The 26,145-nt window shown below is 53.3% G+C and overlaps 1 protein-coding gene across 3 annotated transcripts; it reads left to right on the top strand.

Moving 5' to 3' along the window:
- Positions 1–2,085: 2,085 nt before the first annotated feature.
- On the top strand, positions 2,086–25,610 carry TNS4 (tensin 4). 3 transcript variants are annotated; one of them, XM_027974578.2, is made up of 14 exons: positions 2,086–2,188; positions 5,851–6,379; positions 12,880–13,303; positions 14,382–14,806; positions 17,303–17,389; positions 17,720–17,845; positions 19,259–19,351; positions 19,444–19,521; positions 20,697–20,768; positions 21,637–21,805; positions 22,597–22,665; positions 22,921–22,947; positions 23,400–23,505; positions 24,646–25,610. In XM_027974578.2, the coding sequence occupies exons 2-14, from the start codon at positions 5,941–5,943 to the stop codon at positions 24,676–24,678; spliced, it is 2,148 nt and encodes a 715-aa protein (XP_027830379.1). In that variant the 5' UTR covers positions 2,086–2,188; positions 5,851–5,940; the 3' UTR covers positions 24,679–25,610. The 3 variants fall into 3 exon arrangements, with proteins under 3 accessions (XP_027830379.1, XP_042112661.1, XP_027830378.1); XM_042256727.2 differs by having other exon boundaries at positions 14,385–14,806; positions 23,400–25,610; XM_027974577.3 differs by having other exon boundaries at positions 23,400–25,610.
- The last annotated feature ends 535 nt before the right edge of the window (positions 25,611–26,145 follow it).

The raw sequence follows: 26,145 nt of genomic DNA, 5'->3' as shown, positions 1-26,145 counted from the left end.
TGTTTGATTGGTTTTCCATCTTCTTTAGTGAGTAGAGTTCAGGAGCAGCCAGGAAAATGCTGTATGTTGAGGTTGGAAAGAAATGCTGCGATTTTTTTTGCTGTGTCTACTAATAATCTTCCAAAACTGAAAGCATCAGGCCCAGATGGGTTTACTGGTGAATTCTACCAAACATTTAAGGGAGAAATTATACCAGTTCTCTATAGTCTCCTTCAGAAGCTAGAAGCAAAGAGAATACTAGCTAATCGGAGGCCAACGTCACCCAAACATCAAAACCAGACCTAGACTTTACAAGAAAACCACAGATCAATATCTTTCACAAGCATCGACGCAAACATCCTCAACAAAATACTAGCACATTGAGTCCTACCATGTATGAAAAATTATACAGCACAGCCAAGTGGGATGTATCCCAGGTATGCAAGGTTGGTTCAGTATTCAAAAATCAGTTAATGTACTCCATCACATCAACAAGTTAACAAGAATCACATGGTCATATCCATACATGCAGAAAGGCTGATGATGTCAGAGGAGCAGGGTGGTAGCAGAGTGAGGTGGGGGATTAGGCAGAGGCAGGAAGGTGTAGGGGCACAAGGTCTATGAGGAGGCTGAGGCTGGAATCTGTGCTCCTGAGACTGGCTTAAGGTAAAGGGAACAGCCAAATGTGAAACACGAAGGTCAAATCTGCCAAGAAAGACTGTAACCCTCAGGCACAGGGTCATAAGGCTTGGGCTCCCAGGCCTGAAGAACCACTGCTAAAACTGCCCTTGGTGCCAGCCCCCAGGAACACAGCCAGGGCCAATGTCAAGACCACTCCAACCCTGGCCTGATGCTCCACTCCCACCCCATAACCTGTACGTTCCCCCTGAGAATCTCAGCAGCTGCCTGCCCATGAATAAGGCTGCTGTGGGCAGTGCATGTTGGCTTGCAGCTGCACACACCCCAAGGGAGGGGCATCATTTTCTTCATTCAAAGACACAACTGCTCAGCAAGCCATGGGCTGCTGGCTGCGTGAACATCCAGAGACGCCTTTCAGAGTCTTTCAGTGATCACCTTTCACTGCTACGCTCAGCTGTGCTTCCTGGCCTCCCTCGACACAGGCCATGATGCCTCCATGAAGCCACAGAACATCAAAGACTTTAAGGCCAGAAGCCCTTCTACTGAGCATCACAGGGGCCCTGGGCAGACCTCCCACCCACCCACCCCTAAGATAAGCCCCTGCTGGGATCACCCTGAGTCCCTGGGCTGGAGAGTGTGCCAGCTCCCTAGCTTCGGATCAAACTGCCCAGAGGGGACTCGGCTTTACCACAGTGCCCCTCCCCCACAAAGCCTGGATGCCCCCTCGCCACACTCTGGGATCCCTGACACAGAACAGGAAGTGAGCTGGAGCCAGGGAGAGGGGCTGTCTGGACTTTTGGACTTTCTGCCATCACTCCACATGGAACTTCCACCAGACGTGCCCAGGGATAGTCCATGAATGAATAAATAAAGACCACTGCGGCGCTGAGCCCCCTCTCAAAGCCCTCCAGACATGCAGAGCCTCTTCTCGTTGAGTCAGAAGCCTATTCCCAGACTAAGATAAAAAGACAAGATCTGTGCCCAGCGTGAGTCCCAGCAGGCCCCTACCCGGTACCTGTCGCAGTATGACCCAGCTCAGAGAGCACAGAAGGGGCCTGTGGGAAGGGTCTCCTGCCCCTAGGCATCCTGCTCCCCAAAAGCCAAGGCTTCACTCTCTGCTAGCTCTGCCAACCAACCCTCTGTCCCTTCCCTGGCTGGCACTCAGGTGACGGGAACGCGTACAGCTCACTTGGTTCCAAGAAGCCCCTGTCCAAGCAGAGGTTCCCCTGGGCACTCAGCACCCAGGGAGGAAAGAGGATGCTTAAGAGCTTCTCTCACACATTCACACACCAGGCTCCAGTGCCCACCAAGGCCAGGCTTCCCTTCCCTGCCTGTGCCAGCCCCACCTGAGCTGGTCCAGACAGGCGGGTGGGGCCTGTGGGCTGTCAGGCCACGTGTAGGGCTGGCGGGGAGGAGGGAGGGCGGGCTTGGCCGGCTGCTCTTAAGGCGGGGCTGGAGGTGAAGGGCACCTCCCTTTACTCCTCACCTGGGCTCTGACCAACCGCCTCACTTCGTCTGTCCCAGGAGCCAAGAGTGAAGGCAGGAGCGTCTTGCTCACCCTGGACAACAGGTAGGTGCCTTTACTCTTCAAGGAGAAAAGAGGAAGCTCAGCCCCTTCAGCCAGCCCTTGTCCCCAGTTTTCCTCCTCTCCTGGGGCTCAGAGTGAAGGTGGAGACAGATAAGATGGTCCCAGGACTATAGACTCAAGTTCTGCACTTTGAGGGAACTAAATCTGTAGCCCTCAGTGTACAGATGAGAGAACTAAGGTCTGGGGAGGGGAAAGGGTTTGCCCAGGGTCCTGAGACGTGGGAAGGGAATGGACTCAGAACCTAGCCTCCTGCCTGCCAGCCCAGAGCCCTCGGGGCCTGGCCATCAGTGTCCCCCTACCCCGTGCTGGGTCATACAGAGGCCACTAGGAATCCTGGAGTGGGAGGGAGAGGGTGGGCAGAGCACGGGTAGGGAAAGGCCTTCACTAGCCCTGCGGGTCCCTGTCTACTGTCCCAGGTCTGCTTCACCAGGTCTGGGTGAGGACCAGGGGACGATCAGAAGCCAGTCTTCCAGCAGTGGGGTGGGGAGGGGATTGGGCTAGTGAGGTGAGGCACTCTGGGGGATACTTGTCCCCCACTCTGCCACCCTCTCCGTCCACTCCCCTGGGCTTGTAGGAGGGAAAGAGTGAGTCAGAAGAAGAAGCTGGCAATGAAACTGACAAGGGGATTTGCCCAGGAATCAGGATCCCCCTGCCTCCAGAGCCCTTGAGAACAAAGAAGGAGATTTGAGTCCCATGGGTGAGCAGGACCTATAAATAAGACTGAGCTGGCTGGAGCCCTCCATACCCACTACAGCCCCCCAACAGGCACACTCAGAGTGCTGAGCCCAGGGATCCTCCCTTCACCTTTCGAGCAGGAAGGAAAGAGCTAGAGACGTGTGCTGGTGGGGACAGAAGAAAGAGTGTCCAGGAATAAAGGGGTGAGACCAGCCCCTGCCCTCGGAGGTCTGGTGGTGCTTTGGGGAGTGTCAAAAGTGAGAGGACTTAAAGAAAATCCCAAGGGGCTGCCTAAACTTTGCTCAATCTCAGGCCTGTCCCACTGGGTTCTAGAATCCCAGAAGGGGCAGAGAGAGGTGAAATGGATCTTAAATCTATGAAACAGTGGCGTGGAGTGTGGGACTGGGAGCCAAGATCACCTGGGTTCAAATCCCAGTTCTGCTATAGGTGCTGTGAGTTGTATGACCTCAGGAAAGTCCCTTAACCTCTCCAGCCTCACTGTAAGAGTACTTTCTTTAAAGAACCATTGAGAAAACAAAATGAGTATATTTTAAGTGTTTGTTACAATAGCATTCCCATTATACAGGTGGGACAACTGAAGCCCAGAGAAGAAAGGACACTTGCCCAGGGTGGCATAAAAGCAGATTCCAAATCAGTAGGCAGCCATCCTGGATCCTAGTCCTGGGGAAGGAACCAAGTACCCAGTGGACTCCCCAGAGACCATAACCCCAGGTCCTCTTTGAAGCACAGCCAGAAAACCTTCAGGGTGTGCAGAGATCCTGCCCTGACAAACCCAGGGCTCCTGGAGCCAAAGCTCCATGTCCTTAGCTGCCCCTAGAAAGGCGCGTGAAGGCCCGTTCCTTGTTCCCTTTCACTGCCATTTATAGACGCGCTTCCCGAGCCTAACATGTGCCTGCCCCCTCCAGGATCTGGCCAAAGAGAAGTCTGGCAGCAGGTCTAGCAGGAGCTTTGGGCAACTCACAGTCCCTCTCTGGACCTCAGGTGTTTCTCTGCATTTGAACTCCATGTTATATAAGGAGTTAAGGGTCTAAAGTCCAGGCCTGAGTTTAAAACCCAGTTCTACCACTTTTCTGGATGTGTGGCCGACACAGATTTCTTAACCTGGCTGAATCTCAGTATCTTCATCTGTAAAATGGACTGGTAATAGGGGTGCAGTACTTCCTAGGGTTATGAGAGAATTAGAAGAGTTGTCATAGGGAAAGTCAGTGCCTGACACATGGTGAGTTCTCAGTCAATGGGAGCTATTATTATTTATTATTATGAAGGCATTATATTCTATATAAGCCCTGATTTCTAAGTAGTATTTAGAATTGTCCGATAGCTTTCACAAGCAGTGTCTCACTGGTTCCACACCACCACCTGGGAGGATATATAGCAGGAATTCTTATTCCCATCTCACAGTTGAGGAAACCGAGGGTCAGAGTGACTCCTTAAGGAATTGTTTGAACTGGGGTTTGAATTCAAATCTCCAGACTCCGAAGTTTGCATTCATTTCGTTTGTCCCAGACTGGTCTCAATGACTTTTCCAAGACTGAGGTCTAACTCTAAAGCAGAATGTAACAGAGGTATTTTGGAAAAAGAGAAAAGCGGAGTTGGGGAGTGCTAGGGGCAGGAGGAAGGTGAGGCTCAGGGCAGGCCATTGTAGCACAACCAGCATGTCCCAGCTCCTTACAGTTTTCTTGGCAGCCTCTGTTTTGGAACCTCTTACCTCCTGTAAGAAACTGCTATCGTGTAGCATTACGGCTAAACAACGGGAAGAGCTTCCCACAGTCAGGAAGCTTGGGACATCTCTTTCCCTGATGAGCCCCCAGGGAGCGAATATCATCTGATGATGTCACTCCTAAGCTCTAAACTATTCTGTGGCTCTCCATTGCCCTCAGGGTTGAGTCCCCACTACCAAACCCAGCCTGCAAGGCTCTGCAGGGTCTGGCCAGCCTGCCTCCCCAACCCCAACCTCCCCTCCATTCACGCTAGGTTCTCTCTGTTTCCCAGATGCTCAGTAACGTCTTGTGATCTCCTCAGTCCATCAGGCCTTGAATACACCTGCTTCCTCACCCCTGCCTGCTGTGCCCAGCCAGCTCCTGTTGTTCGTCCGTGTCTCCCTTTCTCCCTTTACTTGCCCCTTCCTCCAGGAAGTCCTCCCTGGCCTCCCCCACTCCCTGGCCTCCCCCTCTCCCCTTCCCTGTGCCCACTGAGTCCCTTCTGCCTCCTCTCCTCCCCGATGATACTGTTGTGATTGCTCACCTGCTTGCCTGTCTGTTTCACCAACTGACCCACGCTGAGTAGCAGCTAAATGAGGGGGCCCTGACATCACACAGCTGGGGTCCAATCCTACTCTGACACCCATTGGCCTGACGACCTTGGGCAAGTTACTTACCTCTTTGTGTCTCAGTTCTCCCATTATAAAATGGGATAATAATAGCATCTACTTCATAGGGTTGTTATGAGGATTTTAAAAGATTTTTTACACCAGCGCCTAGGTACATATAATTACTCAATGAATATTAGCTGTGCTGTGCTGTGCTAAGTCACTTTAGCTGTGTCTGACTCTTTGTGACCCCATGAACTGTAGCCTGCCAGGCTCCTCTGTCCATGGGATTTTCCAGGCAATAGTGCTGGAGTGGATTGCCATTTCCTTCTCCAGGGGATCTTCCCAAACCAGGGATTGAACGCTGGTCTCCGCAATTGTAGACAGACACTTTACCGTCTGAGCCACCAGGGAAGTCCTCTCATTCCATAGATGAGGAAACCGAGGCACAGAGAAGTTAATTAACTTCCCCAATGTTGCACAGCTAGTAACTGGTAGAGCCAGGATGCAAACCCCAGGCAGTCTGGCTCCAGCAGCCATGCTTTTAAATGAGTGAATACATATGCCTTTGTTTAGGGGCAGGGGAGGCAGAGGTTTCATCTACAGAAATTACTCAGTTCCCACTTCCGGCTTCTTTCAGGTCCCAGGAGCTCCCAGTTGGCAAGTGACAACTGTGGGATGTGAGTCTGGCTGGAAGCCAGAGGTAAACTGCCAAGTCACTGCCCTCAACATGTCACAGGTGATGTCCAGCCCCCTGCTGGCAGGAAGCCCCACAGTCGGCTTGGCTCCCTGTGAGGAACCCAGGAGGGCCCTGCACCCAGCCCCCAGCCCCAGCCTGCCGCCGCAGTGTCCCTACTACACCACGGAAGGCTGGAGAGCTCAGGCCCTGATGGCCCCCATGCCCTGCAAGGGGCCCCCTGGCAGGCTCCAGCCAGCCCCACAGGCTGGAGCCAATGCCAGCTGCCTCCTGCAGGCCCCAGGGGAGCAGGTCTCAGGGGCTCGGGAGGACCTTGACTCCTACATTGACTTCTCACTGGAGAGCCTCAACCAGATGATTCTGGAGTTGGACCCCACCTTCCAGCTGCTCCCTCCAGGGCCTGGTGGCCCCGAGGCCCAGCCCACCCAGAGCACTACCTTGAGAAAGAAGAAAGAAGAGCCTGAAGCCTTGGGTAAGAAACTGGGGCACAGTGCTGGGAAGAGGACTTGGGGACCAGTCCTTATGAGGAAGGGGTTTTCTATCAAATCAGAGGAACACAGAACAATGTCCTGTTGGGGAGTGCTGTGCATCTCTAAACACGTGTCTTAACCTCTCTGTTTCCTCTGCTCTATACAAAGGATAAATATAAGTAGTCCTCACTGTCCAATTCCATTTGGTTCTTGAGTTTGGAAAGTGATGGATACCTGTTTTATGTAATTTCTCAAAGAATTAAAATAAGCTAATACAGGTAAGAATACTGTACAATGCCATGCATATAAATAAGAGCTTGATAAACGTGTGGTCCCTGAATCTTAGTCTTCTGGGGTATCTCTCTTTAGGTTCTAACTTGGTCCCCTGAAATTTTCATAGGAATAGTATTTTCACCTCCCCAGTAACAATAGATGTAAATAACTTCAAGTATAGACATAGTAAAATAATTAGAACACGAGGAATTTTTGAGTATTTATTACTTTTGTTTTTAATATGTCATTACATTGTAAATGTATATAGTTTACTCTTTAGTAATGCCTAAAGCATCAAACTACATTAACTTACAATGTTTACATCATTTAGCAACCAGCTGAAAAAAATCTTGAAAATTTAACAATCAGCTTTTTTGAGCTAGTTCAAGCCAACTCCAAGATAGCACCACGTCCACAATTGTCCAGAAATCTCTGCATCTGGCTTTAGTTTCCCAAAGAGTTTCAAGTATACATTGAGGATGAGGCTCACAGAGCAGCAGCCCCATTAGACAGGCTGGAAGACTGAGGCCTCCAGGGGTTTAAACAATCAGTGTAGGCTAGGGGATTCAGGGAGGATTAGAGATGGGATCCAGGAGAAATTCTGCTTATTGAGCATTTATCATTCTATCCAGGCACTTGTGTGTTGAGCAGTTAATAATTGAGCCTTTGATGATAATAATTTGATCCCTCCAATCCACCTCCATGAGACAAATATTTTATCCTCATTTTAAAAATGAAAAGACTTGGTTGATGGACTTGAGTGAGAAGCCAGTGTAGCTTAATCACTGGGGTCAGGCAAACCTTACACAAGCTGCTTATATTTCTTTGTGTCTCAGATTCTTCTTCTGTAAAATAGAGATGAGTTTTCACCTCAAAGGGTATTGCAAGGATTAAAAGGAATAACATTTGATGGGTGTTTATCACAAATCCTGGGACACTATAGGTCATGATCAGTGGTGGCTGTTTATAGTCAACATTGGAGTTACATTTAGGACCAGCTCCAGGACAGTGTCAGACCCTGAGGTGGAGGTGAGCCCAGCACCCAGGTCCTCTGGCACTTGGGTTCCTGGCCTCGAGCCTGCTTTCTGCTCCTGCCCCCGGAGCATTGCCTGTCAGGCCTGTTAAAAGAACAACCTCCATCCCTCAACAGTCTTTTGCTTCTTAAGGCCAGTCATGGGCATGTCTCTGCAGGAAAGATAACTTGGGCCTAATTATCACTGGCAGGAGCAAGCCCAGGACTTTAATGCTCATGCCCCAAGGCAGGGCTTCCATGCATTCAAGGCCAACTAGGGTGAGAGCAGTCTCTGGGTAGCGTGCACATGTTTGGGGTTAGGGTGTTGACAAGAGGGCCCTTCCTCCAAGGGAGGGATGGGCAGTAATCAGCCCTTTCAGATGCCCTAGGCACAACCTGCTCTTGTGAGGATGTGACCACCAGACTCTTGGCAGCAGGGGGCGCCAGAGGGCAGCAGTGGTCCCAGGGTCCTGATGAAGCCACCTAGCTCCCCTTGAGGAGAAGGCAATGGCACCCTACTCCAGTACTCTTGCCTGGAAAATCCCATGGACGGAGGAGCCTGGTAGGCTGCAGCCCATGGGGTCACTAAGAGTCGGACACAACTGAGCAACTTCACTTTCACTTTTCACTTTTATGCATTGGAGAAGGAAATGGCAACCCACTCCAGTGTTCTTGCCTGGAGAATCCCAAGGACGATGGAGCCTGATGGGCTGCCATCTATGGGGTCGCACAGAGTCGGACACGACTGAAGCGACTTAGCGGCAGCTCCCCTTGATGGAATTTCTAAAACTCCTCTCCTCTTACCTCTGCCTGAACACCAATGATGCCTGGGAGCTTACTGCCTCCTAGGATATCCAGAGGGTCAGCTCTCTGTTGGAAGTTCTTTGCCATCACAAGAATAGTAAGAGCCTGCCTGTCACTGTGGTGAGCGCACCTCTCTCCCCAAACCCTCCCCTCAGACCACTGCTCCTGGTGACAAAGCTCTCACCAGCCCACAGCCCCTCAGTGAGTCTTCACCCAGCCAAATGTACCCAGTGTGTAGGGCCCCTCTGTTTGCACGCCCACTCTTCCTACTTTTGGCGTGTTGAGTGGAAGAGGTTCTGTAATTGTGATGCTAGCAGATGTTCACAGCTTCTCTTTGTCCCAACTTGGCAGAATCAAAAGTTAAACGTTGGCTATCCTATATCGATCCCTCCCTTAAAAATGTATAGAGGGATTTTTGTAAGCATGATCCCAGTGTCTACCCTGGGAAGAAAATAGTGGAAACCTCATTTACAGATGAGAAGACTGAAGCTCTGGGAGAGGAAGTGATGGTCACAGTCACACAGCTAGTGAGTGGTAGGTCAGCTCAAAGCCCAGGCCTCTGGGCTCCAAAGTCCATATTCTAACTTTTCTTTCTTCCTCAGAGCAAGTTTTCTGCCCTCCAGGGCTTCACTGAGTTTACACCGCACCCCCCTCCTCCAGTTTCTCTGCTTCTGCCTCTTGCTGACCTTCCTTCAGATTAACCAGAGGTGCGCCAGGGGTGGCGTGGTAGTGGGGAGCAGGCATGTATCCACCACCCCCAGGGACACAGCTTCTAGAAGCAAACACCATATCCCCTCCTCTGCCAGCCCTCCCCATCTTTGGAACAGGCCTCCATTTTATTTTCCAGAATTTCTGCCAGGCAAGGCAGTTTGCCAATCCTGAGTGAAGGGTGTTTAATAACCGTCTGTCCGCCCCCCACCCACACAGGCCCCCCTCCACCCACCCGGCCTGGTACCGGCGCCTGCATCCACCCAGCACTGCTCAGACTTGCCCCACGGGCCTGTAAACAGCAACTGCACGCAGGTGATGGGGCGGGGGCCCTGCCACCCCAGCCACATCCACCTCGAGGCCAGGCTACAGCAGCAGGAGTGACTCACAGCTCCAGGGCTCCTCCTTCCCTTCCTGCTCGAGTCTGCTTGCTCTTTCTGGGTCCCTCGGCTAGGCCTTTGGTCTCTTCACCAGGCCAGGAGACCCTCCCCAAAGCCGCTGAGCACCTACTTAAGGGCAAGGCCTTGGCAAAGGGTCCCGAGGAGCCGGTCTCCGTGGAAGAGCTCCCAGAGAGCGCACAGAAGCAGGGATCAGTTTCCTCGACCCTTTCTGTAACATTATTCATGTAGTTGTTTGGCTGCTCCTAGTTGCAGCATGCTGGACCTTCGATCTCCACTGCGGCATATGGGATCTTTAACTGTGGCCTGTGGGATCTAGGGCCCTGCATCGTGAGCGTGGAGTCTTAGCTACTGGACCACCAGGGGAATCCCTCCTCAACCCTTCTGAGCCTTGACTTCTCATCTGACATGGAATTAAGAATGTTTCCTACCTCAGTCAAGTTGCCATGAGGGTTAAGTGGGCTAACACAGGTAATATGCCTGTGGCAGTGCTAGCCCACAATGCTCAGTAAATACCAGCCTTTGTTTTAAAAGGTGCAATAAATCTTAGCTCTACCCTTACATTTCTCCGAGCCTCAGTTTCCTGCACTGTAACAGCAGTGCCTGCTGGCACTGGGCATAAGGGCAGTCTTGAGGTTTGAGAGGATTATGAGTATAAGCACTGTGAAAGTGAAAGTGTTAGTCACTCAGCCGTGTCTGATTCTTTGTGAGCCCATGGACCACCAGGCTCCTCTGTCCATGGAATTCTCTAGGCAAGAATATTGGAGTGGGCACCCATTCCCTTCTCCAGGGGATCTTCCTAACCCAGGGATCGAACCCGGGTCTCCTTCATTGCAGGCAGATTTCTTACCACCTGAGCCACCAGGGAAGCCCATAAATACTATAAAAACCTATTTAAAAAAAAAAAAAAAAGTCGTGCTTGCCAACCTTGCAGAAGAATCTACCCCATTCCAAAACTTCCCTTACAGAGCCCACAATACATTGTACCAAATATTCTCTCTCCCTCATCAGTGAGACCCCCACCTTAGCCAGAGTATTAGCCAGCTGGCCAATACTGCCCCTCAAAAGCAGGCCGGCAGGAGACGCTCTTTGAAGCCCACCATGGGCCAGGTTCCAGGCTCCATTCATCAGTGTATCTCATCCTCACCAGAATCTTGGGAGGTAGGTTTTAGATCCTCACTTTACAGATGAGGAAACTGAGGCTCAGAGCAGTTAGGAAAATTACCTGATGATTCTTGGCGGGAAAGTGGTAAAGCCTAGATTCACACCTAGGTTTGTTTGTCGACAAAGCCAGGCCTGTTCCTCCACCCCCTGGAACAGCATGCCCAGGTTGACCTGCCAGCCTCCCCCCTCCATCTGATGCAATCCTCCACCCCTATCCAGCCCAAGCAGGCTCCTACAGAGGCAGTAACCATGAGCAGGGCCAAAAGTTCCTGGCCCAGAGCGGGCTGGGGTGGGCAGGGACTTCCAGGGTGGTGAGGGGGGATAGTGCATGTGCCAGAGCCCAGGGGGGTGGGAGGCTGGCAGATGGGAGTTAAGGGTACGGTTTCCCACTGACTCTGCCCTAGTCTTCATCTTGGGAAGCCAGAGGTAGGACTCACGACCCTCTAGAAGGGAGCAGCTCAGTGAGCCCCTTCGTTCACTTCCTTTCCCAGAACAGCACGAAGAACAGCTCCCCTCCCCCAAGTCAGGAGGAGAGGGTGCCCTACTCCAGGGAGGAACAAGAGTCCTAGGTGCCCCCAGTAGGAATGAAAGAGCATCAGAGTGAGTCAGCAGCCTCAGGTGCTAAGAGTCTACAGCTCAGTAAGGCAGGCAAGCCCTGCCCCCAGGGAGTTCTCGCGCGCAACTGAACCCTAACGCTGACTTGTCAAACTCCAAGGTGCACCCAGCTCCCCTGGGATGTTGCTAAAATGCACATTCTGATTCAGTAGGCCTAGGGTAGAGCCGGAGATTCTGCACAGTCTCCCAGCTCCCTGGTGAAGGGGTGCTGCAGAGCCGGTGCACAGCGGTGCAGTCCAGTGCACAGTGAAAACACCTAGGGAACTAAGCTAACACCCTGAGGCCTGGGCCCACCCCTGGAGGTTCTGATCTAATTGGCACCAGACGGAGCCTGAGCTTTAGGACTTTTTGAAGCTCATCTGGTAATTCTAGCGTGCAACCAAGCTTGAGAATCCCTGCCTCCGTTGCAGGCACAGACATAGAAACCGCTTTCACCGGCCTGAGTAATAGAGACATCTCAAGATGTGACCGGTGCAGTCATTCCAGCTGGGGAGTGGAACACACAGGAAAGAGAGGATCTCTCAGTTTTACTATGTGCCAGACGCTGGGCTGTGCCACCTCCATTCATCTCAGTTCAGCCTTCCTGTAACACCAAGAGGCTGGGTATAGCCACCCAATTCTACAGGCCTGGAAACTGAGGCTCTAGGTGGTCAAGCCACTTGGCCAGGCTCTCAGAGAGCAAGGGGCAGAGCCAGATTTGAAACCCAGGTCTGTCTGACTCCAGAGCCCGTGTTCATGTCACAGTCCCTCTCCACCCACGGGCAGTTGTCACAGAGAGGGTGACATTGAAACTGGTCCCTGAAGGTGAAGCTGGAGGCTGACCCTGATTCCAACAGACATCTCCCTGGGCCTCAGTTTCCTCATCTGTATAAGAAAGCGTGGTGGTCCAGTGGTTAAGACTCCACACTTCCACTGCAGGTTACATGGGCTTGATCCCTGGTTGGGGCATTAAGATCCTACATGCCATGGGGCGCAGCCACAAATTTAAAATATATGCGTGCTAAGTCGCTTCAGTCATGTCTCACTCTTTGTGACCCCAATGACTGTAGCCTGCCAGCTTCTCTGTCCACAGGATTCCCCAGGCAAGAATACGGGAGTGGGTTGTGCCCTCCTCCAGGGGATCTTCCCAACCCAAGGGCTGAACCCACGTCGCTTAATGTCTCCTGCATTGGCAGGAAGGTTCTTTACCACAAGCACCATCTAGGAAACCCACATATACATGGGCTTCCCTGGTACCTCAGACTGTAAAGAATCTGCCTGCAGTTCAGGACACCTGGACACAGCAACCACTCCAGTGTTCTTGCCTGGAGAAGTTCCCATGGACTGTAGCCCACTAGGCTCCTCTGGTGGGCTACAGTTCATGGGGTCGCAAAGAGTCAGACACGACTGAATGACTAAGCAGAGCACAGCTCAGCTCATCACTCTCTAAGAAAGAAGAGACCAGATGGTCTTGAGGACTCCTCCAGCATCCTTGTTCTGCGAGTCCAAGCTCCCTGGTTTCACCAATGCTCTGCTTCTCTCCCCAAAGATATAAAGTACATCGAGGTGACCTCCACCAGGTCAAGGTGCCACGATGGCCCGCGGAGCTGCTGCAGCCCATCTGTCACCCCACCCTTCGGCTCCCCACGCACTGGCGGCCTCCTCCTTTCCAGAGACCTCCCCCGAGAGACTCGAAGCAGCAGCGAGAGCCTCATCTTCTCCGGGAGCCAGGGCAGGGGGCACCAGCAGCCCGCTCCCCTCTCGACAGCTCCCTCCTCTCACCCCCCAACATCTCCCAGCATCTCCATTCCTGGCATGGGGAGTAAGGCCTCAGGCCCCCATGGCTTGGGCTCCCCACTGGTGGCTTCCCCAAGCTTGGAGAAGGGACTGGGGGGCCAGGGCCCACAACTGAGCAGCAGAGTCTCCATGCTCTCAGGCAGCCCAGCGTCTGATGTCAGCTATGTGTTTGGAAGGTAGGTAACTCCCACTGCAGCTTCTGATGTTGCCTTCATCACACACACACACACACACACACACACGCACGCACCCTAAATCAGACATCCCGCTCTTTCTGAGCAAAATCTGGGACTGTACCAGAAATAAAAATGAATGTTCTCTTTCATGCCATTTGGCTCTCAAGCTTTCCTCAAGCATTTAGAATATCATTCAATATAGGAAAATCTTGACTTCTATTTACCTCCTGGGAAAAGAACTACTGCATTAATGAGGCTCACCTGTATCCTGTCCAGCCCTCCTACAGCCCATCTGTAGGAAGATTGAAAAAAAAAAACAAAACACCTAAAACACAGAATATAAACAGAATCGAGGGTCTGGGAAAAGCTTCCTTCATCTTTGTTCCTGGCAAAACTTAGCAGGAAGCAAGCAAACCTGGTGGGGCATTATTTACAATCACCCCAGCCCAGATCTCTGTAGGCTTCTGAGTAGAGCCACACACTCACCCATCTTGCCCTGGAAGACCAAACCACAGGACCTCTGTCCCCCATACCAACTCCAAAGCCACTGTGCCCAGGCAGTCCCTGGCAAGGAGACTGGGATTCCACAGCCATGCGTTGGCATGGGCCTCTGAGCTCAGGGAGAAGCCTGGCTGGCTGCAGAGCTGGCCTCTTTCTCTTCCTCCGGCTGGCGAGTTCCCTCTGCATCAGTCATGGACATAGTCCAGCTCAGGTCCAGCCTGTGTGCCGGACTCTTGGGAACGCTTGGGGTTGGGGGGTAGGGAGGATGGCTGGTAATGACAACTCAGTTGGATCACCTGGAAGTCAGAGGGAACAGAGTGCCTTGCAGGGGGCACCCCACTGGCTACTTTAATTGACCACAGACCCTACATTGCAGGTACACTCCTATATCCTTCAGCATCCCTTAGGGCTCAGACGGGCTCTGGGGATGGGGTGGGGGCAGATGGGTGAAGTGTACAGTTCTCTGACCAAAGCCAAGGGCACCTACATCACTAAATTCCAGAGCCCAGCTCTGGCCCCAGACAGTCCACTCCCACCTCCTAACACTCTGCCTTTCTGCTGCTCTCTCCCCTCACAGCAGCCAGTCCCTCCTCCACTCCAGCATCTCCAGCCATCAGTCATCTTCTAGATCCTTGGAAAGCCCCACCAGCTCTTCCTCCAGCCTCCACAGCCTTGGTCCAGTGTCCCTGTATACAAGAACCAGTGACCTCCAGGTCCCCAGCAATGGCACCCCAAGCATGGGCCAGCCCAGAGCAACCCACTCCCCACCACTGGCCAAAGAACATGCCAGCAGCTGCCCACCATCCATCACTAACTCCATGGTGGACATACCCATCGTGCTGATCAACGGTTTCCCAGAGCCAGGATCTCCCCCATCCCAAAGGATCCCAGGACCCCAGGACTTTGTCCACCCTGGGGCTACTTCTTCCAGCACTCCCTGTCCAGCCACCAGGAGCCACAGCCAGACCCTGCCAGAAGCCCCTCCCACCGTATCCCCGGAGGGTAAGTTGTAAACCAATCAATACCTCACGCTTTGTAAGGTTTGGCTAATGGAGAACAGGCAAAGCACCAATGTGTTTCCTCAAGAGCGGGTCAATACATTGATTAAGTACCTACTGTGTGCCAAGCACTGTGCCACTTAATAGGGACACAGTCTAGAAAGAGAGGGGGAAAACCCAAAGGGTTACTGCAGAGTAGGATAAACACAGAAGTAAAGAGATTTCCTGAGTCTTGTGAAGCTACAGAGGGAGTGAGCCTTTTTACCTGGAGAAGTGGGGAACCCAAAAAGTGGATCAAAAGTTCATGGCCAGAGCAGGAGAGGAAGGGCTGCCCCAGCAGAGGGAACAGCCAGGCCAGAGGTACGAAGGTATGGAAGCACATGGCATGTTTAGGAAATGACTGGGATGTTGGGTGCAGGGTGAGGTCATTGGGAGTAATTTGGGGCCAGATTGGGAAAGACCATGAACACCAAGCTGAAGAGTAAACTTTACCCTTTAGGGACCAGGAGACCCACAGTTCAGTTCAGTTCAGTCACTCAGTCATGTCCAACTCTTTGCGACCCCATGAACTGAAGCACGCCAGGCCTCCCTGTCCATCACCAACTTCCAGAGTTCACCCAAATTCTTGTCCATCGAGTCAGTGATGCCATCCAGCCATCTCATCCTCTGTCGTCCCCTTCTCCTCCTGCCCCCGACCCCTCCCGGCATCAGAGTCTTTTCCAATGAGTCAACTCTTTGCTTGAGGTGGCCAAACTATTGGAATTTCAGCTTTAGCATCAGTCCTTCCAAAGAACACCCAGGACTGATCTCCCCTCAGAAACTCTCAAACCGGAGAGTGATGGACTCAGAGGCACATGCTCAATCCATCACTCTGGCAGCTGCGCGGCAGATGAATTGCAGGGCCTGGCCTGGCAGAGAGAGCAGTTTTTATTTGGTTCTGTTTGGGTTTTCATCACGAAGTGGTCCAGGGCGAGGCAGAGGGTGGAGGAGAGTGGACAGAGCCAGGAGACCCTCAGGATATGGAAGCAGCAGGCTGGGTGACTAACCCGGGAGAGGGAGAGTCAGTCCTAACTCTGACGTTGGCAGATGACGAACACAGACAGGGGCAGGACAGGGTAACGGAGACAATGCATTCCAATTCAGACAGCTAAAAACCACAAAACAGCAACCACCCTCCTCCCTGTAGTCAGGAACTGCAGGCATCCAAAAAGAACAAAGCCAACCAGAGCCCAAAGCAGTAAACACAGGCTAACCATTAGCACCCTGGGGTACCTCTCTCCCAGGAGCAGAGCCCCCCCCACAGAGCCCCATGGACAGGAGGCCTGCTTGCCTGTGGCTCAGTCACCTCCTTCCCGGGCTCTCAGCCCTCACATGGCCACAGACATCAAGGTACTCCTGGGGGGCTGTGAAATGCTCACTCTAGCCCGCTGCTCACTCCCACCCACGAAGCCATGTCAATGAGAACAAGAGAAAATGAGGTGACAAGTATGCCTTTGAACATTTTCCTAGGACAAATCGTTTGCAGATATCAGTACATGTTTTATGATGAGTTATTCTCAACTGGCAGTAACACACCTTTTCAAGATGCCGAAACCGAGAACCACTGCTCTCCACCTTTGTTGTCGTTCAGCCACTATGTCGAGTCCACCTCTTTGTGACCCCATGAGTCTCAGCCAGGCTTCCTTGTCCTTCATTGTCTCCCAGAGTTTGCTCAAACTCATATGCATTGAGTCGGTGATGCCATCCAACCATTAAGGACCCAGGGAAATGGTGAGGCAGGGGGCATTTTCACATCTCAAAGAGCACATTTATTTGGCCTGGTGATATCCCCATCCAGTGTTGGTGATTCCTGGATAATCACACATTATCCCTGGGATCTTAGCAAATTCCACAAACTATTCTCGACAAGATTCAGTTTCATTTCCGAGTTGTTGGAGCATTACAGACCCTCACAGGATTTTTGGTTCACTCACTTACCTCTGGGTTTCAGGAGGGAAAGAGCCGTCTCAGATCAGAATCCGACTCCATCTCTGGACTCCTGGATGCTCTTCTGCCCAGATCTGCTGTCTTCCTTTCCTTTCTCCTTTTCTTCATTTTCTTTTGTAAACTGAATATGCCCCCCACCACCAAGAAACTCATAGGATTATTAAAGGGGAAGAAAAATGTGAAGTCAAGCAAATGATGCATCTCAGAGTCTTTTATTTATCCCCTGTTTCTGTCTCTACTGCATAATATTCCATTTGAGAAACTGTTTCTCATTGAATTGAGTTTTTAATCTGTTTGTTTGTGATCCGTTACCAAGGATACAAGGGTAGACTCCTAGATGGCACAAAGCCCTGGGATTCTTCTGATAGACTTTGCCCCTTTAGGGAGCTGGAGATATAATGGAATAGGGATAGAGGAGGATGGGTTGAATGGGACCACTGAGTAGAGAAAGGGGAGGGTCTCTCAGTGCCCCTCTATCCGGCCTACAGGGTTCTCCTTCCCTGTCTGTCTCCAGGTCCTGCCAGCGACATGCAGCCCACCATGAAGTTTGTGATGGACACATCTAAATACTGGTTTAAGCCAAGCATCTCCCGAGAGCAAGGTAAAATGAAGCCCCGATTCAGGGACTGAGCGACCCAGGAGTCAGGTCAGGGTCCCGGCACCCTGCATTGGGCAGGTGGGGCCCTGGGTTCATGTAGAGGAGGGGAATGGAATGGCAAATTGCAGGTCCAGGGAAGGGGATGTGCTGTGAACCCCATGACCCAAGGAAATAAAGACTGTAGCAGGAACGGCGGAGGTTAGACAACAGAAAGGACTTCCTGGGGCCCAAAGGCAATTCTGTACCATCTGCTCTATGAGGACCCAGTTGGGCTGAGGAAGGGAGGGTGTCCTGGTGGGGTGGTGACTGTCTCTGACTCAAGGATTGTTCCAGCCATCGAGCTGCTGAGGAAGGAGGAGCCGGGGGCTTTCATCGTGCGGGACAGTTCTTCATACCGGGGCTCCTTCGGCCTTGCCCTGAAGGTGCAGGAGGCCCCCACACCTGCCCAGAGCCGACCAGGTAGGCTGTCTGTGTATTCGATCAAGGCCTCTTAGAGGCACCTGGGTGTGGTGGGTTCCAGCCCCAGCTCTGCCGCTCACTTGCAGGGTGACCTTGGGCCATTCCCATAATGACTCTTGGGAGGACGTACCTTGGTCTCCCAGCACTGAGGCTCCCCAGGTCCCCAGACTCCTTGCTCTACCCTCCAGTGGGAAGAAGAGGAGGGTCCCAGCCCCACTCCAGCCTGCTCTCTTCTGGTATCCACTCTGTCCAGACCGGCTTTCTCACAAAGGAATGTAATGTAGTCATAACGTGTGAAAATGAGACCCTTTTGGTTTGGTCTGTTTTTCTCAAATAAGAAGTAACCAGTAACATTTTATAACAAGCTTGTAAAGTTTGATTTTTTTTCCTCCATGAATTCAATTTATTTTTATTAAGTAAATACTGGGTTTTATGAGCTTCCCCAGTGGCTCAGTGGTAAAGAATCTACCTGCAATGCAGGAGACGTAGAGACCTGTGTTCAATCCCTGGGTTGGGAAGATCCCCTGGAATAGGAAATGGCAACCCACTCCCAGTATTCTTGCCTGAAAAATTCCACAGACAGAGGAGCCTAGTGGGCTACAGTCCATGGGGTCGAAAAGAGTTGGAAACAACGGGGTGACTAAACAGCAATGGCGTGTGCGCTAGCTTAGCCCCTGTGGTCTTGCACACGCCCTACCCCAGATGCTGTCCAAGGCACCAGTGAAACCTCATTGAGGACAGAGACAGGAACAGACCATTGCATTGCAGGGTTCCTGGGCCACAGCCCTTCATCGAAGGCCCGGGACTGTAGCTCTTACACAAGGAAAGGATAAGGGAACTGACAACTCCCAGAGGGAGTTAATGACCTCTGAGCCAGCAAGTAATAGAGCAAGAGGATAAAAACCCCAAGTCCACATTCTCTACACCACACCTCTCTGTTCAAATAAGAAAGTGACCTCCAGGCAGTGTTAGTTATCAAGGAAGCCCTGCCAAGGAGTCCAAAGAAAGCAGGAAGCTTCGGGCTGGTGGAGAAGAGGCCAGGGGCGTGGTCCCCCCTCCCAAGGCCAGCCTGGCGCCAGCAGGGGCCATCTGATGGAGAATAACAACACCTGGGAGGGAGTAAGTAGGGGGAGCGGGAGACCCAGCCCAGGAGTTATTGAAACCAAGGGCAAGGTCTCCTGAAAAAAGGATTGCACGTGTGCACACTAAGTCACTCAGTTGTGTCCTACTGGACACGGAAGGCTTTGAGCAAAAATGTTGTTGGCACCTCCTTCATGGGAGACCTTGAGGATAGGATACCTACCTGCAGTCCCACCCAGAGGCAGGGGGATGGACAAGTTAACCTCTGGATGGACTGGGAGAGGCGGGTCAGGAAACAGGTTGCGCTTCCACCCACACGCTTTCTCCGACCAGGCGAGGACAGCAGTGGCCTCATCCGCCACTTCCTCATCGAGTCTTCCGCCAAAGGGGTGCATCTCAAAGGAGCGGACGAGGAGCCCTACTTCGGTGAGCTGAGACTCCCCAGCCCTCAGGCCCCTTCCAGGCAGGGTGGGTGGCCTGGGGAAGGCACCTGATGCATGGCTTCTGCTTCCTCACAGGGAGCCTGTCTGCCTTCGTGTGCCAGCATTCCATCATGGCCCTGGCCCTGCCCTGCAGACTCATCATCCCGCAGAAAGGTGGGCTGGGCTCCGCGCCTGTTCCTCCTCAGGCGTCACCTCTCAGCTTACTTAGGGGTCATGCTAGTGTCCCAGGGAAGAGTGCATGCTCTGGAGTCTGTCCACATCCCCACCTCCTAGCTATGAGCATCTGAGAAGGTCAACCTCACTGAGCCTCTGTTTCCTCATCTATGAAATGGGCACAGTTAGCATCACACCTACTTCTAGGCTGGGTGGGGGGTGAAATGGAAAAGCTCAGGCAAGGCTTTCGGCACAAGGCCTGGTGCTGAGTTGATGTTTGAGACATAGAAGCTCTGTTTCGGAGAAGAGAAAATAAGCATAAATCTGCCCACTCGGCCAGGTTTGGTTTTTACTTCCAGGTCCAACATTTACTGGGTGTCCCCTCCTCCATTCACATCTCACTCCAACCCTGTGAAGTAGCCATTGCTGTTGCTGGCCCCATTTCACAGATAAGAAAGGGAAGGATCGAATCTGAACCCAAGTCTCCCTTACTGTCTTGTTCCAAAGTGTTCAGGGAGCTAACAGAGCACAAAGGTACAGACAGCTCTTTCATGAAACTCAAGGAACAAGATTATGAGAACAAAGAAATGATCAATGGGTGAAACTTGGGGAGAAAGAAAGATAAACAAGGAAGATTCGAGGCATTAAGTAACTTCCCCAAGGGCACAGAGTCAAACCTCCAGCCCAAGTCAGGGAGCCCTCTCCAGAGCTTACAGCCCAGCACACACCAGGTGCCCCCACCTCTCAGGGTGTGCAGGAGAGCTGGGGGGGGCGGTTCAGGGAGAGGAGTCAAGGCCAAGGGAGCCCCAGGTGTGGTGGTGGCGAGAGCCTCCCTGCTTTCTACAAAAAAAAAAAAAAAGCCTAGGTTTGGGGCAGGGTCTGAAAGAAGCAGGAGGTCAGGGGCCTCTGAGGCCAGGTCACTGCTGCAGTCCAGGGGCTGGAGGCGGGAGGGGCAAGAAGGGATCGAAAAGCTTGCCAGGTAGGCTTTAGGGGAGCCCAGGGCAGCTCCGATTGCCTAATTACAGGAATCACACCTGGTTTCTCAGCCAAGTCACTTGCTGAAGGTGGGGGCGGAGGTGGGACCCATTTGAAGGGCTGAATGAAGCCTGTTCCTAGGATGGGGGTCCACTGACTGCGCCCCACCCCTGGGGGCCTGTTCCTCTGCTTTGGCTCAGAATTGGGAGGTGGAGACGGAGCCTCGGACCCCTCTGCAGATGGCCAGGCCTCCTGTATGAAGAAATCTGCGGGTGAGTGGGGGGCAGGGTGGGGGGAAGGCTTGGCTGGGCCCCGCCCCAGGGCACCTCCCAGCCCTGTGCAGGCACACACAGGTCCACACGTGTTTCCCATTGCAGCTTTATTTCTCCACTTTAACAAGGTGCCACATTCTTCCCTCTGCCTGTAAACCAGGAGATGAGAGGCTGAGGGCAGCAGGCCAGGAGGAAGAGGGGCAGGAGAGGAGGGGCGGGCGTGGTGAGGCTTAGAGCCCATCCCGCATACAGGGAGCACACGTGGATGAGCTAGGTTCTCTCTGGGTCTGAAGGGCCTGGCCCCAGAGAGGGTATCCTCCGTGGAGTGTCAGGTGTGGGTCCTGGGGCGGTTTATATGGGAAGAGTCACTTTTCATCACATCCAAGGGCCAGGCACGGGTCAGCACTTGGGTGACAGCTCCTATTCTGTGCCCGAAGCACAAAGGCCCCCTCCCTGTTCCTGTCTCCTCTCTCTTCTCTCAGCAAGGAGCCAGGGTCCTGGGGTTGGGGCTGGGAGGTAGGGGTGGGGGCAGCACCAGCCATGGGACAGAAGGAAGGTTTGCCTGGACGCCCCTATACACAGGGCAACATCCCCTCCTTGCCTCCTGCTGGAGGGCCAGAGGCCAGAGCAAAGCAAATAACAGACGACCCCAAAGTCCTCTGGGGTTAGCCCCAGATTTCAGTCACCCACACAGTCCCTACCCGCCTGATGGCTCAAAGAGGAAGCCTGCTAGATTCCCCGAACAGGATGGCACCCCTATTCCCCAGTTCTGGGCAGAGGGACAGCAGGGCCTTGGTGACCTCCACTCACCCAGTGGATTCTGGCAGGGCCCCAAAGTAGTATCTGTACCCGCTCCCCGACCCCCCAGGTTGCCATGCCCTGTACCTGAGCTCTGTGAGCGTGGAGACCCTGAGCGGCGCCCTGGCAGTGGAGAAGGCCATCTCGGCCACCTTGGAGAGGGATGTCCTCCCCACGCCCACCGTGGTCCACTTCAAAGTCACCGAGCAGGGTATCACCCTGACTGACGTCCAGAGGAAGTAAGGGACTTCCCTTGTCCTGGGGCTGCAGGGCTGGGCAGGGTGAGCTGGAGGGGGATGGCTGAGGTGGCTGTGGAGCAGTGGCGTAGCTGGAGTTCAGGCTCCTGAAACCAATGAGGTCAGTGATGTGCTGAGTGACTCCAGACAAGTTCTCTGCCTTCTCTGGGCCTCAGTGCAATGAATTCCTTCTGAAGCCCCACTTCATCGTGACTGATGGATTTGGAATTAACAACAGTCATTGGCCACTGATTAAATCTGTATCCACTGATGGAACAGCTCCTGTAGGCCAGACTCTGGCTGACCAGTGAGATTGCTCCTTCCCAGGCTCAGGGATTCAGTCCAGCAAGATCCTGGCCCTGGGCTGGAGGAATAAGAGATGACCAGCCGTAACTGCGTGCTTAGTTGCTTCAGTTATGTCCGACTCTTTGTGACCCCATGGACTGTAGCCCACCAGGCTCGTCTGTCCGTGGGCTTCTCCAGACAAGAATACTGGAGTGGGTTGCCATGCCCTCCTCCAGCAATTTCTACCCTCAAATCATTAAATGACATAGTGGGCGATTGGGTGGGTTGGTAGAAAAGCCCAATACATAGGACACAAGGCAGATGACCTTCATGAAAGGAGAGAAATACAAACACGTGCCCAGGTCCAGCAGTGGAAAGGTCACAGCCGGCTGTCAGGGGTCATGCAACTAGGAGGCTCTTGGAGGACAGGAAGCTGGAGATAACGGAGGTGGGCCAGGACACTGCAACGGGCTCTCACCAGCTCCCCTTCCCTTCTCGCCTCCTCCCAGGGTGTTTTTCCGGCGCCATTACCCCCTTGCCACCCTCCGATTCTGTGGCATGGATCCTGAGCAACGGAAGTAAGTTCAAGTCTGGGCCAGACTGAAAAGGCCAGCCAGGGTCTAGCTGCCCGCTGACTCTGGGACTGGGGTCCCAGACAGAGCCTCTGAAGCTCAAGGGGTGAGGAGCAACAGAATGAAGGGAGGGGAGCACAGGGGATAGAGGAAACACAGCTGGCCATTATCAGCTCCTCCCACCCCACGGGGCTCAGCCGGAGTTCTGTAAAATGGAGCGGAGAATCGGTACCCAGGACTGTCTTTGTTCCTCTCCCACAGGTGGCAGAAATACTGCAAGCCCTCTCGGTAAGGTCTTCCAGTCCACTCAGTCAGTCACCATGTGAGGTCTCCCTGGGGCAGGGCCCGGACCCAACACAGGGAGGGAGTCAGGGAAGGAGGGAGGCCCCACGCTGACCTTAAGAGCCCATGGGCCCTGGCCCTCTGGGAGCCACCAGTCTGAATGAGGTGGACAGGAGCCTGGGAGCCCCGTCTTCTCGGGGAGGCACAGGCTTTAGTCTGGAGGGACCCTCCAGTCTGCTGGGGAATACACAGGTCCTGTCCTCAGGGGCCCCCATTCCAAAGGAGAGAAACCCAGATCTTAAACTCAGGGATCTCCCAGTCTGACGGAAGAGGCACGTCCTCCCCCTAGGAGAGCTCCCATCATGACAAGGTGCTGGGCTGGGGAAGGGCTGAGTTCCCCAGCTCCCAGTCTCCTGCCTCCCTGGGCTCTCCTCACCCCGGCTCTCCTCTCCCATCAGGATCTTTGGGTTTGTGGCCAAGAGCCAGACTGAGTCCCAGGAGAATGTGTGCCACCTCTTTGCGGAGTATGACACGCTCCAGCCAGCCTCGCAGGTCATCAGTCTGGTGGGTGCTCTGCTGCAGGGGCCAGAAAGGATGTAGGGGAGGGAGCTTCCTGTGTGCCTTCCCAGACATCCCAAGGGGCTTGCTCAGGATCCTCCCTCTGCCCTGAGCAAGAAGCCTCTTACCACACTGATGGACCAATCCACTGGACTGGAGGAGAACGGTACCAGGTTGAAACCCTTGAACTCACTATGACCTTCACAGCGACCTTCGTCCAGACCCCCTTCCCTCCCGGGGTTCAGTCTCTTCAGCCTTAAAGGAGCAGGACTTTCCTGGTGGTCCAGTGGTTAAGAATCTGCCTGCCAATGCAGGGGACAGGGGTTCAACCCCTGGTCAGGGAAGATTTCACATGCCGTGGAGAAACTAAATCCATGCTCTGCACCTACTGAGCCCACGCTTTAGAGGCTGTGCTCTGCAACAAGAGAGGCCACCACAGTGAGAAGCTCACACACTGCAACTAGAGAGTAACCCCTGCTCGCCACAACTAGAGAAAGCCCGCGCACAGCAATGAAGACCCAGTACAGCCAAAGACAAATAAATAAATGTTTTAAAAGGATGCTTAAAAAAAACAAAAGGAGGCAACAGTTAGGATCAGCTGTTCGTCTCGCACATCTGTGGATATCTTGACAAGCTCCCTGTGATTCTGAAGCAGACCCATATCTGAGACCCCCACATGAAAATAACCTCGGAAGACTCCTGACTCTGTCAGTCTGGACACTACCAACACAGCAGCTTGAGCTAGAGACCTGTGACCCTTGTTTCATGGCAAACAGTAGGTGCTGGGTAGGGACCCAGGGGCCGTGGCCAAAGGCTGGCCTGAAAGCAGGTGGTTGGCAAGGACTGAGGACCAAAGGGAGCCTCCCCAGTGGTTCAACAGTAAAGAATCCACCTACAATGCAGGAGACGCAGGTTCGATTCCTGGGTCAGGAAGACTCCCTGAAGGAAGGCATGGCAATCCACTCCAGTATCCTTGCCTGGAGAATCCCATGGACAGAGGAGCCTAGTGGGCTACAGTCCATAGGGTAGCAAAGAATCAGACACGACTGAAGCGAGTTAGCACACAAGCACGCATGCACAAGGACCAAAGGAGGGATGGACTGACTCTCTTTCCCTCCTCTGTTCCTTTCCCCATTTCTTTGACAGCTTCTTGAGCTGCTCTTCCCAGGACAGAGCTAGATCCGCCTGTCCTGGATTGCCATGGTTGTTCGGCAGGTAAGCACGTGGGAACTTGCCCTCATGGTCAAAAAAGATGATCCAGCTGTCCTTAAGATCTTGAAGTCTAGTCCCCTCCACTGAAAATGAGCATCAGTTCCATCTCTTCTTTCAACTTCTCATAAGGAAGTGTGTCACGGCTGCCCTAGGGCTACGTGTGTCACCCAGACCCGGAGGTGGGGACAGTGAGAGCCCCTGCTCACTAGAATAGACACGAGGGCCAGCTCTCTGGTTCTGCCTCAGCCCCAGCCTTGCTAGTCCTACACACGCGCGCGCGCACACACACACACACACACACACACGCACGCACACACTGCCCTGTACGGTGCTGGGGCGGCAACTGGCCTCATAGCCACATGAGGGCAGCAGAGAGTCAAGAATGCAAACAGGCAGCTACCCGCCCCCCACCCAACCAAGAGGCTTGGGGAAGTGGGCGGTCTTTCCCGCCCCACCTCCACCAAGACCCTCAAGAAGTTGGAACTGTTTGTCTAGCAGACCTGGGGACTTAAGGAAACCACACTATGAGAATGCAAGACAAGGCTCAAGGAAGAAGCCCACTTTTGCTCTATGAAAGACCAGTGCCTGCCCCCGCCCAGCTGGGGGCCCTGCCAGAGAATCATTATCTTTGGCCAAAGTTGGGCCTGAAGGGCTATTATTTCAACCCAGGAAACCAAACCAGACTGAAGCGGTCCGGGGCTGGCAGGACTGGCTGAGACTAGCCCACCCAGCCTGTGGTCAGGCACTGCCCCACCCTGGAGACTACAGAATCTGGACAAGGTTCTCAAGGTCACAGTGCCCAAGTTCTCAAGGTCACAGAGCACCCCTCTGCCCCATATATCTGTGGATGCCTTGTAGCTCCCCTCATGGAAAATAAAGTGTCTGTCTTTGCCCAAGAATTGGTCCTGAGACATTCAGGGCTGTCCACTCAGAGATGAAAACCTGAGCCAAAAAGGGGACCTGGCTGGGCCGATGGCAGCTGGTCTGAGAGATAACCACGTGTGCCACACCCCTCTCGCAGCCCCTAGCCGTGGCAGGACAGCCTCCACCAGCTTCCACTTCATAAACCTTTGCTTAAACTCTTCTGTGTCCCCCCATGTGTCCGACACACCCGTTTTTCTTCTTCCCAACCTCTTTCCTGCCACTGTGGCAGGAAGATAGGAAGCCCGGGCTCTCTTGTACATGCCAGGGCCTGAGGTGAGTACATGTGACATCCCTGCCAGCTTCCAGGGTCTCACTCGGGCTTCCAAAGGGTGGAGAGAGGCAGGTGAAACGTGGACAGCTCAAGTCTGGAAGAGTCCGTGAATCCAGATGAGCCCCAAGCTACTAGCCCAACTCTGGCGACCTGAACAATGGCCCATCATTCATCCTGGTTCTGTCTCAGTCCTGGGGTAACGCCCCACTCCCAGCCCTCTCCAGGCCTGCTGCAGCTAG

Source organism: Ovis aries, chromosome 11 (assembly GCF_016772045.2).
Source record: "Ovis aries strain OAR_USU_Benz2616 breed Rambouillet chromosome 11, ARS-UI_Ramb_v3.0, whole genome shotgun sequence".
Lineage (NCBI taxonomy): Eukaryota > Metazoa > Chordata > Mammalia > Artiodactyla > Bovidae > Ovis > Ovis aries.
The sequence above is the reverse complement of the archived record's forward strand: the minus strand, read 5'-3'. Positions and strand labels throughout refer to the sequence as shown.

Coding starts and splice junctions, on each gene's coding strand:
- TNS4 (XM_027974577.3), top strand. CDS start 5,941: ATGTCACAGGTGATGTCCAGCCCCCTGCTGGCAGGAAGCCCCACAGTC. Junction 17,846..19,258: donor ACCTGCCCAGAGCCGACCAG/GTAGGCTGTCTG, acceptor TTCTCCGACCAG/GCGAGGACAGCAGTGGCCTC. Junction 19,522..20,696: donor ACTCATCATCCCGCAGAAAG/GTGGGCTGGGCT, acceptor GCTTTGGCTCAG/AATTGGGAGGTGGAGACGGA.